The following is a 13,258-nucleotide window of genomic DNA, read 5'->3' as shown; positions in this document are numbered from 1 at the left end:
GTGACTCAGTGTCTTGGCATTAGTGGCAAGTTTTCTGTATCCTCCAATCTCGTTTTTGTTTCTCAAGTGGTACTCTGCTTGCTACTTTAGGAGGCCAGAGGCCTTTTTAACTATAGTATCAATGCAGTCAGGTCCTTTGTTGGCTGTTGAATGTCTGATTATATTGTCTATATAGGAAAGCACAGAGAAAGAGCTTTCTAACTCTTGGGGAAGTAGGAGATGTATCTCTTTACTCAAGTTGGAAGATGGTGGTGTGGGAAGTATTAGTTACAGTCCTGAAGGAAGAAATTGGGAGTATGAGAGCAGCTTATCAACGCTTATTAGGCCATTGTACTTCCCTCTGAGTTTTATCTTTTGGAACTTTGGTCAGGTTTTGATGAAGAGGAAGTTTACTAGATAGTAGTTTAAGCTCTATTGGTAGATCTCAACTGGTTGGATTCCTGTGTTATGGTTCTTAGTTTGAGTAGCTGAATTATCCAGACAACTCCAAATTCTCTTAATGAGATTCTATCATTAGTGTAGGAAATGAGTTAAAATTCCTGTTGTGGATGTCAACAGGTTTTAACACAAATGACAACTGCCACCTGGCTGACAACAGGCCAAGTACCTTTGCTAATGCTACCTACCTCCTGATATGCCCTCTTTTGATTGATTTAAATCCCACCTGTTTTTAAGAACTGTTTGGGTTGCCATATGACACTATCCTAGACTAGGCGACTTAAACAACAAATATTTCTCACAGTTTGGAGGCTGGTGGGATCAAAGTGTGGGCAGATTTGGTGTCTGGTGAGGTCCTGCTTCCTGGTTCATAGACAGTTGTCCTCTTGCTGTGTCCATGCATGGAAGAAGAAGCAAGGGAGCTCTCTGGGGTCTCTTTTTATAAGGGCAGAAATCCCATTCATGAGGGCTTCATCCTTATAACCCTCCCAAAGGTCCTACCTCCAAATACTATCACATTGGGGATTAGATTTCAATATGTGAATTTTGGGAGGACACAGACATTCAGTCTATAACAGAGTCCAAGTCCTGTATTTTCTTAAGACTTCCTCAGATTGCTCTAAGTTACACTGGTCATTTTTTTTTTGAAATTCTGGTGCCCTTGTAGTCAGGACCATATAATTAAGTACTTAATTTTTCTAATACTTTTATGTGTAGTAATCCCATGACTCATAAAGAAAAACATTTTACATCACAACCCTGTACACACACACACATACACACAACTGAAACAAAATTTGCTAAAGCAACACTTATCTTTATTACATGTGAACTCTTGATATTTCTTATTCTATTTTATTTTTAAAAATGCTGGTCGCAACCCTTAAAATTGATTTTATCACTCTCTGCAAACCTACAGTTTGAAAAATATTACATTATCTCATATAATCCTCACCAGGTAATGGATGATTATCCCCATTTTAGTGTCCATCTCTCAGGCTCAGTGGACTAAGTAACTTATATGTCTTGATATAATTTTGGAGAGGATTACTTAAAATCTCATGTTCCTTCCTTGCTATCTCTACCACGCATTACTGTTATAGTTAATTCATCCTTTAAGCATATATTCAATAAACATACTATTATATGCTAGGAATACAAAGGTGAAAAAAGCAAAGTTCCTATTTTTAAGGATTGTATACTATGGAGGAGAAAAGGATAAACAAGTAACTTAAGTACAATGTATTGGGACATTGGGTTAAACATGGCAGATTCATAATATGAGTTTATTGGTGCTTTCCAGCTCCCACTAAAATGACAGTAAGGAAATAAAGCATGTATTAACCTGCAAGGGCAAAATGAATAGGAGAGGAAAGAATAGCAGAGAGAAGTCAGAAAAATACTAGATGATTAAGAGCTGATGGAGAAGTAGTCACTAACTCAGAACAGAGGACCCCACAACCTAAGTTCCTAAGGGGTGGGTGTTATACTGGCTGAGTGTCTCTGCAGAACTCCAGAAAGCTCAGGACTTGCATGTAGTAGGTGGCAAGTAAAGTGGGGATGAGAGGAGAAAAGGAAAAGACTCCTATAGAGTAATTAGATCCCAAGATCCCTTTTACCACCCTTCCTTATCAGGGTGTTGGAGGCTTGTTCTCTGGAGAAATTAAACAGATGAGTCTCTAAAATCATCTGGGCCATTAGACGTAGCGGAAGGCAGAAGTGAGGCCCAAGTTGAAAGGAGGGAGTTAAATTCTGCATATTAAAAATGGTACTTCCCAGTCCTGTTCCCAGGACTCTGGCAAGCAGATGTATACCAGCTTCCTGGCAGAGGTATGGAAAATTATTTCAAATGGCTTCAGAGAAAAGCCAGATTGCCATTCCATTCAAAGTGCAAGATTTTAATGGATTTTAATATACTAGAGTATGAAAAACTCATTGATATGGTTTTAAATTCTACATTACAACTAACCTGTAAGAAACTCACTTGTCAAGTTTTAGTGTAGTATTAAAAGGGAATATCCACAATTAACTTAAAAGGCTATTAAAATACTCTTCCTTTTTCCAAGTACATATCTGTGGGGTTGGATTTACTTCACAGATTTCAGCCAAAGCACTGAAATGCCAAAGATTGAGGAATCAGGTATGAGAATTCAGCTGCTCCTATTAAACCAGACATTAAAGAGAAGTACAGAAATGTAAAACAATACCGCTCATTACTTTGTTTTGGAAAATATAATATTTTTATAAAAATTATGTTAACATAGTAAGTTTATTTTTTGATATAAATGAAAGACATTTTTGAATTTCCTCAGTTTTAAGTGCTAAAATAGTAAATAATGGTAAATATAATCCTCATATTCAAAAGTTCTTTAACATCTTCAATGATCTTTAAGAAAGTAAAGGGGTCCTGAGTCCAGGAAGTCTGAGAATTGCTTAAATTAGTCATCGAGCACCAACAGGTGCCAACACCACAAAGGAAGAAACATGCTTTCTGGTGAAAGAATATGCCACCACCTATAGTTTTGTCAAGGGGGTAGAATGAGAGTTTGCAAACTTCTGGATCCAGCTGCCAATTTACAGGAAATACAGGGAACAGAGGAACTTGTTGAACTTGTTTTGCTTCAGTTCAATAGCTGCCTTTTGGCACTGTGCATTGAAGTGTGGCATTTAAGTCAAGTGTCTATACAGTGTTTCAAATTAGGTTTTTAGATCCATTCTGGAGCCGCGAGGTCAGTTTAGAAAGTTGCGTCTATCATTAAAAATTTTTTGAAAAATAGAAAATATTGCACCAGAATAGCAAAGATAAGTATTTCATGATATTTTTACTTTAATTATATATGAAGATATAGTTGGCCCTTCATATCTATCAAAAATATTCCCCAAAAATGTTATGTTGTTGCTGACATGTACTATTGTAAATAGGTCTATAATGGTTGTGGTGGATGTGTCTGCTGAACATGTATAGACTTTTTTTCTTTTCATTCCCTAAACAATACAGCATGACAGCTATTTATATAGCATTTGTGTCATATTAGGTATTATAAGTAATCTAGAGATGTAAATTTAAAGTATAGGGGAGGATGTACATAGGTTATATGCAAATACTACACCATTTTATGTAAGGGACTTGAGCATCTGGGAATTTCTGTATATGGGGCAGGGGTGTCCTGGAACCAATCCCCTGAGGATATGACTGTATTTGCTGGATTGTGTTGTAACATGTATCTTACTGTGGCTTCAGTCAGAAATTTTTGAAAGCCTTCTTTCTTTAGCACAAACACTGATGAGCAAACCAGTCCACCTTATCTAATCGGTCACCAAGTTTGGTAGATTTTGCTTTATGTTTCTTAAGGCTCTCTACTTCTTTCCATCCTCTTTGTTCCTGCTCTCACTTGGACTAATCACGCCATTTGGTTTCACTGCCTCTAGCTTTGCTCCCTTTATTCCTATTGCCACATTGACCTAAAATTCAAGGCTTCTCATCTCAGTCCCTCTCTTTCTTAAAACAGGGCTTTATTTTTCAAAGCAGTTTTCAGTTCACAGCAAAATTGAACAAAAAGTACAGAGTTCCCACACATGCACAACCTCGCCCACTGTCAGTAATCTGCACCAGAGTGGTACCTTTGTTACAACTGATGAACCTGCATTGACATATCATTGTCATTCAAAGTCCATAGTTTATATCAGGGTTCATTTTTAGCATTGTATATAGTCTATGGATTCGGACAAATGAATAATGACTTGCATGTATTATAGTGTCATACAGCCCTAAAGTTCCTCTGTGCTCTGCCTGGTTATCCCTCCTTCACCTTAACCTCTGCCAGCCCCTGATCTTTTTACCGTCTCCATAGTTTTGTCTTTTCCAGAATGTCATATAGTTGGAATCATACAGTAGGTAGCCTTTTCAGATTGGCTTCTTACTTAGTACTATACATTTAAAGTTTCCCATGTCTTTTTGTGCCTTGATAGCTCATATCTTTTTAGCACTGAATGATATTCCATTGTTTGAATGTGCCACAGTTTATATATTCACCTACTAAAGACCTCTTGGTTGCTTCCAAGTTTTGGCAATAATAAAGCTACTATAAATATTCATATGCAGGTTTTTGTGTGGACCTAAGTTTCCAGTCAAGTGGGCAAATATCAAGGAGCACAATTGCTAGATTGTATCATAGGAGAATGTTTAGTTTTGTAAGAAATTGCTAATTTATCTTCCAAAGTGGCTGTGTCATTTTGCATTCCCCCCAGTGATGAATGAGAATGCCTGTTGCTCCACATCCTTGTCATCATTTTGTGGTGTTACTGTTTTGATTTTGGCCATTCTAATAGATGAGTAGTAGTATCTCGTTGTTTTATCCAATCTCTTTTTATAAAAAATTTATTGTCTTCAGGATAAAGCCCACACATTATAGGAGGGCCTATAAGGTCCCTTGTGAGTTGGCTCTAGAGCCAGACTGAAGTTTCAGCTCTGCTAGTTATTAGCTGTGTGTCCTTGGGCTAGTTACTTCATCTTTCTATGCCCTAGTTTTCTTATTGTAACATGGTGATAATAATAGTACCTACATCTTAGCGTTGCTGTGAGGATCTAATGAGTTAATACATGTGAAGTGCTTACCACAATATATAACACAGTGAATTCCCAGTAAGTGTTAGTAGTTATCATTTGGTCCTAAGTTAATTTTCTGTCCCTAATACTTGTCACATCCCATCTTGTGCTTCAACCTCTGCAGTATAAAAATTGCTCGCAGTACCTGGGTTGAGCTATATTCTCACTTCTAGGTCTTTGCTCTAGAATTTCCTTTTCCCTCACTTGGCTAACTCCTACTCTTCCTTAAAGACTTAACTTAAATATCAGTTCCTCTGGGAAGCCTTTCTAGTCCTTCCTCTGAGGCTGGGTAGTTGTCTCTCCCTAATCATTCTGTACTGATGACACTGTAGTATAATTTCCTATTTTCCATTAGACTGGAAGCTCCCTGAGGGTAAGGACTATATAATAAATCCAGGAACATGATAAATGCTCAGTATGTTTTCATTTAAACAAATAGATGAATGAATTTCTGCAATGCTCTGTTGTGAGGAAATCTAACTAAACTTGTTTCTATTTATTATCTCCTTCTATATTTCTAGTTCATGAAACCTGGAGCTGAGAATTCACGAGACTACCCTGACTTGGCAAAAGAAGCTGGTAATATAGAACATTTATGTATTTTTTTACTTTTTATTTTTAAATTAAGTTTATAGGGGTAACATTGGTTAATACAATCATATAATTTTCAGGAGTACATTATCATTCGACATCTGTATATTGTATTGTGTGTTCACCACCCAAAGTCCAGTTTCCTTCAGCTACCATATATTTGATCCCCTTTACCTGCTTCACCCTCCTCCTACCCTCCTATATTTGACTCCCTTTACCCCATCTACCTCCCCCATTTCCCCCCACCCCACTAGTACCCACTACTCTATAGTCCTCTAGTAACCACTAGTCTATAGTCCATGTCCATGAGTCTCTGTTCATCCTGCTCATTTGTTGCTTTTAGGTTTATATTCCACATATAAGTGACATGTGATTTTCAACCTTTTCTGTCTGCCTTATTTCGCTTAGCATGATTATCTCGAGGTCCATCCATGTTGTCACAAATGGCAGTATTTCATCTCTTCTTATGATTGAGTAATATTCCATTGTATGTGTGTGCCACAGCTTCTTTAGCCAACCATCTATCGTAGGGTGCTTCGGTTGTTTCCATGTCTACTGTGAGTAATGCTGCTATGAACATTGGTGTGCAAATATCTTTTTGGATATGAGTTTTCAAGTCTTTGTGGTAAATACCTAGTCAACGGATTGCTGGAGAACATTTAGATCTTTGAATGTTGTAGTTTATTGTGTGGTCTGTCTTGCTTGTGGAGCAGTCTTGCAACCATGAAAGGAAGCCTGATCAAGAAAGGAGAAGAACCTATCCAGGCAATTGCCTAGCGGCTCACTAGAAAGGAGAAAGGGAAAAGAGCTTGGGCATTCTTAGCTACATGGCCTATGATTTGATGTGTTATTCAGCTGTTTTTTGGGACAGCAAAGGGCTCTAGGAAAGAAAGGTAGGGTCATTAAAAGGTATAACCTGATTCTAGAAGTTATGACAAAATTAGCGTCTTCCTTTCCTAGAAAAGGGGTAATCACATCCAAATTGTATTAAATACTATTATAGTACTTTTCCTCTCTTCACTGAGCCAACATAGAGAATTCTTTTTCTATCACTAGGCTAAATGAGATGATGCAATTTGTTATTGTTTATTCTAGTGAGTGTTGAGTAAAGGACCTGGGTGAATACTAGTGAGCAGAAACCCAAAGAAGAAGGGTCCACAGGTGCGTGTGTCCTTGCTCTCTAGGCATTGTTCAGAGACACATGCTTCGGCCAGGCTGCAGCTGGCTGAACTATGGATCTGAGTTCCACTGTTATCATTTAAAAAGAGGGGACAAGCACGATAGCTTCTTTGCATGGTATAAAAAGTTTTAGACTTGGGGCCAAGCAGTTTACATTTAGGTGTCAGTTGTTTAAAGGAGTGTTGGGAAATACCAGCTTCTCAGCACATGGAGACCTTGGGAGCTCTTTGGTCCCATAAAATTGTTAGGTAGAGTCCTCCTCCTAGGAAGCCTCCCTGCCCCGCTCCTGTTCCTTGCTAGCTTGTTGCCAGGCAGCCCAAAAACCATCACTGTGGTTATTCACTAGACACTCCACCTTGTTTCCACCAGTACCTAGTACCTAGTGCCTGTGTATTTGGATTTTGTTTCAACTCTATTATTTATTAACTCAGTATTTAGATAGTACTATACATGGAATCAGATCATCTCTGCTCCCCAAAAGGAAGGTTCATAGGGTTTCATTAATCGATATTGATTCTCTGGGTAGACACTTTTCATTTAATGTTTATCTTTTGTGTTGTTAAACATTCTCTTGACTGATGGCTCCAAACAGCTTCTGCCTTCCATTGAAGTGGGAGAGGTTTTAAATAGTTCTTTCTATATATTTTTGTTCCGTTTCTTTTATTTAGTTAAAATTTTGAATATAATATTTTGATAATAAAACAATAATGTTGAGGCCTAGGTACGAAGTTTGAAACTAACTGTGGGGATTGACTAGTAACAAGAAATTCAGCTTGATTGACTCTGCTTACTGCTTAAAATTCTCTTCTTTTGCAAGCATAATTAGGAAAATAAACATTTAATAAAGAAAATTTTACATAGAATAAACTCTTAAAACTTAGCTTCGCTCTGAAAAATACCCGTTGGTTCTAAGTATGTAGGAAAATGAGAAGTGCGAAAGACTCCACTCACATATCTGACGTGGTCTTAAGTGAGATGTGTGCACCCTCAGACTGCGATAGTCACATTTAGTTGAATGTATATTCAAGCACAACTTGGGGGAAAAAACTCCTAGGATTCTATAAATGATTTCACTTTCTGCTCTCTCTGGACTTATTTGTAGACCGTGGACGAGGCAAGGGGATTGGTTTCTTGGAACAGTAATCCAGAAGTCTTACCCTGTAACTCTCCAGACTGGTTTTGGGAAGGGGTTCTGCTACTATTTTCTTTCCCATCATTTTCTAAATTCATAGAATGGAGGGGAGCACAACCAGCAGAATTTTGTCCTACCAGTTCCATTATTCTGCTCTTTATACATCCCTCCATCCTCCTTTACCTCCTTTACCTCAGAGAAAGGTTAGGAATCCCTTTGCACCTAAGTACAAATAACACTGATTTGAGTGGTCTAGCAGTACCGTGTAACCCTTTGAAACTGTTTCAGATGGTTAACTTTTGTGCTTCCTTTGTCTTCTCATTTCTTTAAAACATTTTTATTTAACAATTATTTGAATCTGAAAGTGTATGCAAGAAACCGGATGTTAGGAGAAAATGTTCAGATATTAGTGAGTGCATCTTGGGCACTGGGAAGGATTTACAGTAGGGTGGTATACAGATTTCAAAGCTCTTACCATCTAGTAAGGAAAACGAGAACAAGTTTACACAGATGGTGAGTAGACCATGCTAGGAACAACATATTGGCAATTAGAGGAAGTACAGAGCACAGGCTAAACCTTACACCTTTTTTGTAACTCATTTTCCCACTGATTATAAGAGCAGTGCATATGTTTTATTGGAACACAGAATTATATAACAATGAAAACAAAATTTTGTGACCTGTGCTTATCATTAATAACATTTTGGTGTATTCTATTTTAGTATTTTTACCTGTGGCTATGTGGGATCATGTTCTATAAGTAATTTTGTATCTTGAATATTTAAACTTACTTAATCATGAACCTTTTTCTTTTTGCTTAAAATTGTTTGAAAAAACTAAATTTTTTCATATTTCATGATATATCTATGCTATAATTTTTGTTGGACGTTTAGGTTCACAACTTTTTGATATTTTAGAAGAATTATGGTTAACATCTTGCTAAATAAATATTTGTTCTCATCTCTACTTCTGAAGAGGACAGTTTGGAAGTCGACTCATTGGAACAATGAGTATGACATTTTAAAGGCCCTTGGCAAATTATTTTTCAGACTGTTTACATTATTAGAGTCTCACTAGCAGTATATGAGAATGCTCTTCTTAATATACTCTCACCAGCATTGTCACAAATAAAATATTTTTGCTCATATGCTAAGCAGAAAAAGATAACTGCTCTGACAAACCAGTTCCATGATTAATTATATATCTTCTTACTTAAAAAAAATTCAAAGTAATATATTCATATGTTTTTTTTTTTTTTTAAAGCACAGATTGCCTTATAATTTTCAGGCTTCTTCCCCAGGGGGCATTTTCTTTTAACTATTTTGGCTTTAGTTCTTCTGGTGGTTATCTTCATATCTCTAAATGTTCATTCTTCTACGCTTATTCCAGGTTTTGGTTTACCAATTTCAGATATCTATTTGCTTCTCACTGTGGTGGATGAAGATTTAGCTCATACCTTCTCTCCAGCCTCTACTCTCTTCTTCCCAGTTTATTTTTATAATTTTTCTCAGTTCCTCCATTGGTCATTTCTGCAACTTTGGATAGCATTCATAAAGGTCCATTTCTTGTTCCATCATCTCTTGATCTTTGTGTTCTAAGATGACCACAAAAGTGCTCCCACCCTCCTGCCCCCTTTCCCACCCAATATTGACATTCTGTCTAGTTTTGCCCAGTAGATGTACATTGGAGCCATGGAGATGGATAAGACAAGAACCTTGCCATTAAGGAGCTTTAAGATTCTTGGGGTTCAGTATATTTATAGTTAGGTATATAGTTAGGACAGAAAATGTTGAGTATCAAAAAGGGGATATGAAAAAGTGGTATAGTAGCTTAGAGGAAGAAATGATTACTTCTGAAAGGAGAGACTTGAGATGGTTTGAGGAAAGATTTGTCATTTGAATTGAACATAAACTGTGTGAAGGTAGATTTACTCTGGGAAAACTCTAAACAATTTTTACTCATCTAAAATGAATACTTAAAGCACAAGTTAATAAGACCCCCCCCCCTTTTTTTTTATAGGTGAGAAGGCTTTAGCTGATGCACAGATCCCTTATTCGAAAGTGGAACAGGCATGTGTTGGCTATGTTTATGGTACGTGGTAAACTATTCTAAAAATTATTCACCTAAATCTAGCAGCAGCTACATAAACAATGCAGCAATGCAGGGACATTTGTGAATTTCAACTTTCAAAACTCAGAATTCAGAGTTTTACCCATCATTCCTAGATTTCCCTATGTGTCAGCCTAGTTTAACATGTATTTTTTGCCATTATTGTGTCGTCAAAACAGGAGATAAATTTAACAAATATTTTTTTACCTTAAAAAAAATTACTCATAGTTCTGCCATATAAAAGTAATTAATTACTGTTCAGAAGATAAATTTTTGTTTCTTGTCCTAAAATTTGCATTTATTTTTTGTATTTAATAAAATTTTTTCATGAAACTTTTTTCTGATTAAAAATGGTATATAATGATTGTAAAAAGAAAAAAAGGAAACAGAAAAGGACAAGTAAAAATAAGTCACCTTTCATTCCATTATCTAGAAATTTTTACCATTAACTTTTGGTATATATCCTTCAGTGAGTATAGTATGCATGCATGTGAATATACCTACACACAGTTTTCTCTTAAAGAAAATAAGGTCCTCGCATACATACTTTTTGGTAACCTGCTTTTGTAATTTTACTATATTTAGTATTTCCCATGTCATTAAGTCTTTTATACCATTAACATTTTGCAGTTAAATTTATTTTTCTGGATTAAGTATTTTCTCTAGGTTAAATATTATCATGGTAGCAAAGTACAAAAGGTGAATGGTTATGTAATGGAAAGTCTCACTGTTATTCCTGTCTCCCTGTCTCATGGTTCCCTTCCCTTAGACAACTAATTTCACTAATTTCTACTGTATCTTTCCAGAGGTAATTTATGTATATACAAACAAGTAGGTGTGAGTATGTAAGTTCCCCTTTCCACTTTTCATTCATTACACATGTGGGAGCATAATACATACACTTTTTTTTTGGCTTAGTAGTTCTTGGTAACTTTTCCAAATTGTATCATAAAGAGCTTCCTTGTTCTTTTTTTTTTTTTATAATAGCATAATGTTCCATAGAATAAATATAATTTATTTAATCTGCTTTCTTTTAATGGACATTTTGTTGCGGTGACGGTTTGGAAGAAGAGTCGAGTCTGGAAATGTTTAACTTGCATGGATAAGGGAGAGGAGGATTGGCAATGGTAGCATCCCCCACCCCTGTCTCCGTGGCTTTTTATTAAGTTTCCCTACAATGCTGGTTTTGTAATTTATTAATAGTTACTCTCAGGTTAGTAAATACAAGCTACAGCCAACTCCCAGATTCAGCCTCAAAGCCACCACCGTGTTCTCAGCTATTTCTTTTCAAGTATCTTTTTCTTATCCTCTAAAGTATCCTTTTCTAGTCCCTAGAACAAGAAGTCTGGAATCAGGTCGGGCCTGTGTGCCCTCCCTGCAATGTGTCCTTGTGTGCAGGTCCACATCTACTTCTGATGTCCTTGTTGCTCCAAGCACCATACATTCTGCTAGGAACATTCTGTACCGCAGGCATCTCTTACAACAACATTTAGAATGTCCTCAGTCTTTTCATAGCATTTTTAATGATTTCATGATATTCTAGTCTTGAGGATTTACTGAAGTTTATTTAGTACTAATAATATCCTGTTGGTGGACATTTAAAATTATTTCTAATTTCTAGTTATTATGAAAGTCTCTAGTATTACTGTAGATGAATCTTTGTGCATCTCTGTGATTATTTCCTTGAGATTTCAAGATATCAAGAGAATCCATGAGGGGAAATTTACTAGTTCAAAGAGATGCAGTATAGTTATTGAAAAGTAGGTCCTGAACCTTGCTTTTTTTCCTGAAAATTCCTAGAGAGTCTGTACCTTCAGGTATTCCCATCGTAGTGCTCCAGTGTATCTGTTTTGATGGCCATGTTACTTATGAAAGGGAGTCAGATGTGTATTCATCTTGGATCACTATTTTTCTCAAATGCTCTGGCACTCAGGATCTTTTAAATGTTTTGAAGTTGTGGAACCTTTATATGAAGAAAAAATCATGGCATTTTCATTAGTTGGTACAGTTTTAAAGATTTATATCTAATAGTGTAAATGAAATAACTGCTTCCTTTATCATGTAGCCCTAGCCATATTGAATTGTTTGCTATTACTTGGTTATTTCTCTACTTTCCTACCTCTGTATTGTGTAAAGAAAGTGTACGTATATTCTGTGTTTTGAGAATTTTTTTATATTCGCAGAGGAAGTGAGGCTTAATGCTAAAACTGTTTCTGAGTAAGATGTTAATAGTGTATTTATTGTTCTGTCCATGTTGTATGCTAGGCAAAAGCATAATACTGAAAAACCATAATGTAGTATTATGTTGTATTGTGTATTGCAGCTCCATAATTCTCATGCTGCATATATTAAAATTTTAATTTCTTTTCCTATACAGGTGACTCCACCTGTGGGCAGAGAGCCATCTACCACAGTTTGGGACTGACCGGGATTCCTATAATCAACGTTAACAATAACTGTTCTACTGGTTCTACTGCTTTGTTTGTGGCCCAGCAGCTGATTCAGGGTGATGTGTAGTGCTTATTAGTCTAGTGTACTTAAATAGTGGGGTTAGTGCCCCTCATCTTCATTTATCCACACAATCATCAGAGGGATGGCTTTATAATGTATTTCTTTAAAAAAAAATAACTTTATTGAGACGTGTTTTATATACCATAAAATTCACCCCTTTAAAGTGTACAAGTCAGCGTTTTTTAGTATATTCACAGATTTATGTAACCATCGCAACTGTTTAATTTTGGAAATTTTTCATCATACCAAAAGGAAGCCCTGTACCCATTAGCAGTCACTCCCCATTTCCCCCTTCCCCCAGCTCCTGGTAACCACTAATCTACTTTCTAGGTCTATGAATTTACCTATTCTGAACATTATATAAACAAATCATATAGTATATTGCCTTTTGTGGCTTTCACTTAGCATTATGTTTTCATAGTTCATCCATGTCGTGGCATATTATCAGTACTTCATTACTTTTTATGGCTAAATAAGGTTCCATTGTATGGATATACCACATTTGTTTATCCCTGTATCAGTTAATGGACATTGGTTTTTTTTTTTTATTGTTTAGCTGTTATGAATAATGTTACTAGAAACGTGTAATTTTTTTGTGGCTATGTACTTTCAGTTCTCTTGAGTATATATCATATTTTATATTTTCAAATAGTCTGGGGTCTTTTATCTTTTAATTAGACCCTCTATTCAGT

The 13,258-nt window shown here is 36.2% G+C and overlaps 1 protein-coding gene across 3 annotated transcripts in view; it reads left to right on the top strand.

Annotated features, from left to right (window-relative positions):
• SCP2 (sterol carrier protein 2) overlaps positions 1 to 13,258 on the top strand; it is a 141,958-nt gene that overhangs the window by 16,682 nt on the left and 112,018 nt on the right. For all 3 annotated transcript variants that reach the window (XR_002782839.1, XM_011370475.2, XM_011370474.2), the window contains exons 2-4: positions 5,566 to 5,623; positions 9,966 to 10,037; positions 12,433 to 12,561. Coding sequence is in view for 2 of the 3 variants with exons in the window: in XM_011370474.2 (XP_011368776.1) it covers positions 5,566 to 5,623; positions 9,966 to 10,037; positions 12,433 to 12,561 (259 nt within the window). In the remaining variant the exon portion in view is untranslated. The remainder of the gene's footprint in view (positions 1 to 5,565; positions 5,624 to 9,965; positions 10,038 to 12,432; positions 12,562 to 13,258) is intronic.

The sequence above is a fragment of the Pteropus vampyrus genome, unplaced genomic scaffold (assembly GCF_000151845.1).
Source record: "Pteropus vampyrus isolate Shadow unplaced genomic scaffold, Pvam_2.0 Scaffold170, whole genome shotgun sequence".
In the NCBI taxonomy this organism is placed as follows: Eukaryota; Metazoa; Chordata; class Mammalia; order Chiroptera; family Pteropodidae; genus Pteropus; species Pteropus vampyrus.
The sequence above is the reverse complement of the archived record's forward strand: the minus strand, read 5'-3'. Positions and strand labels throughout refer to the sequence as shown.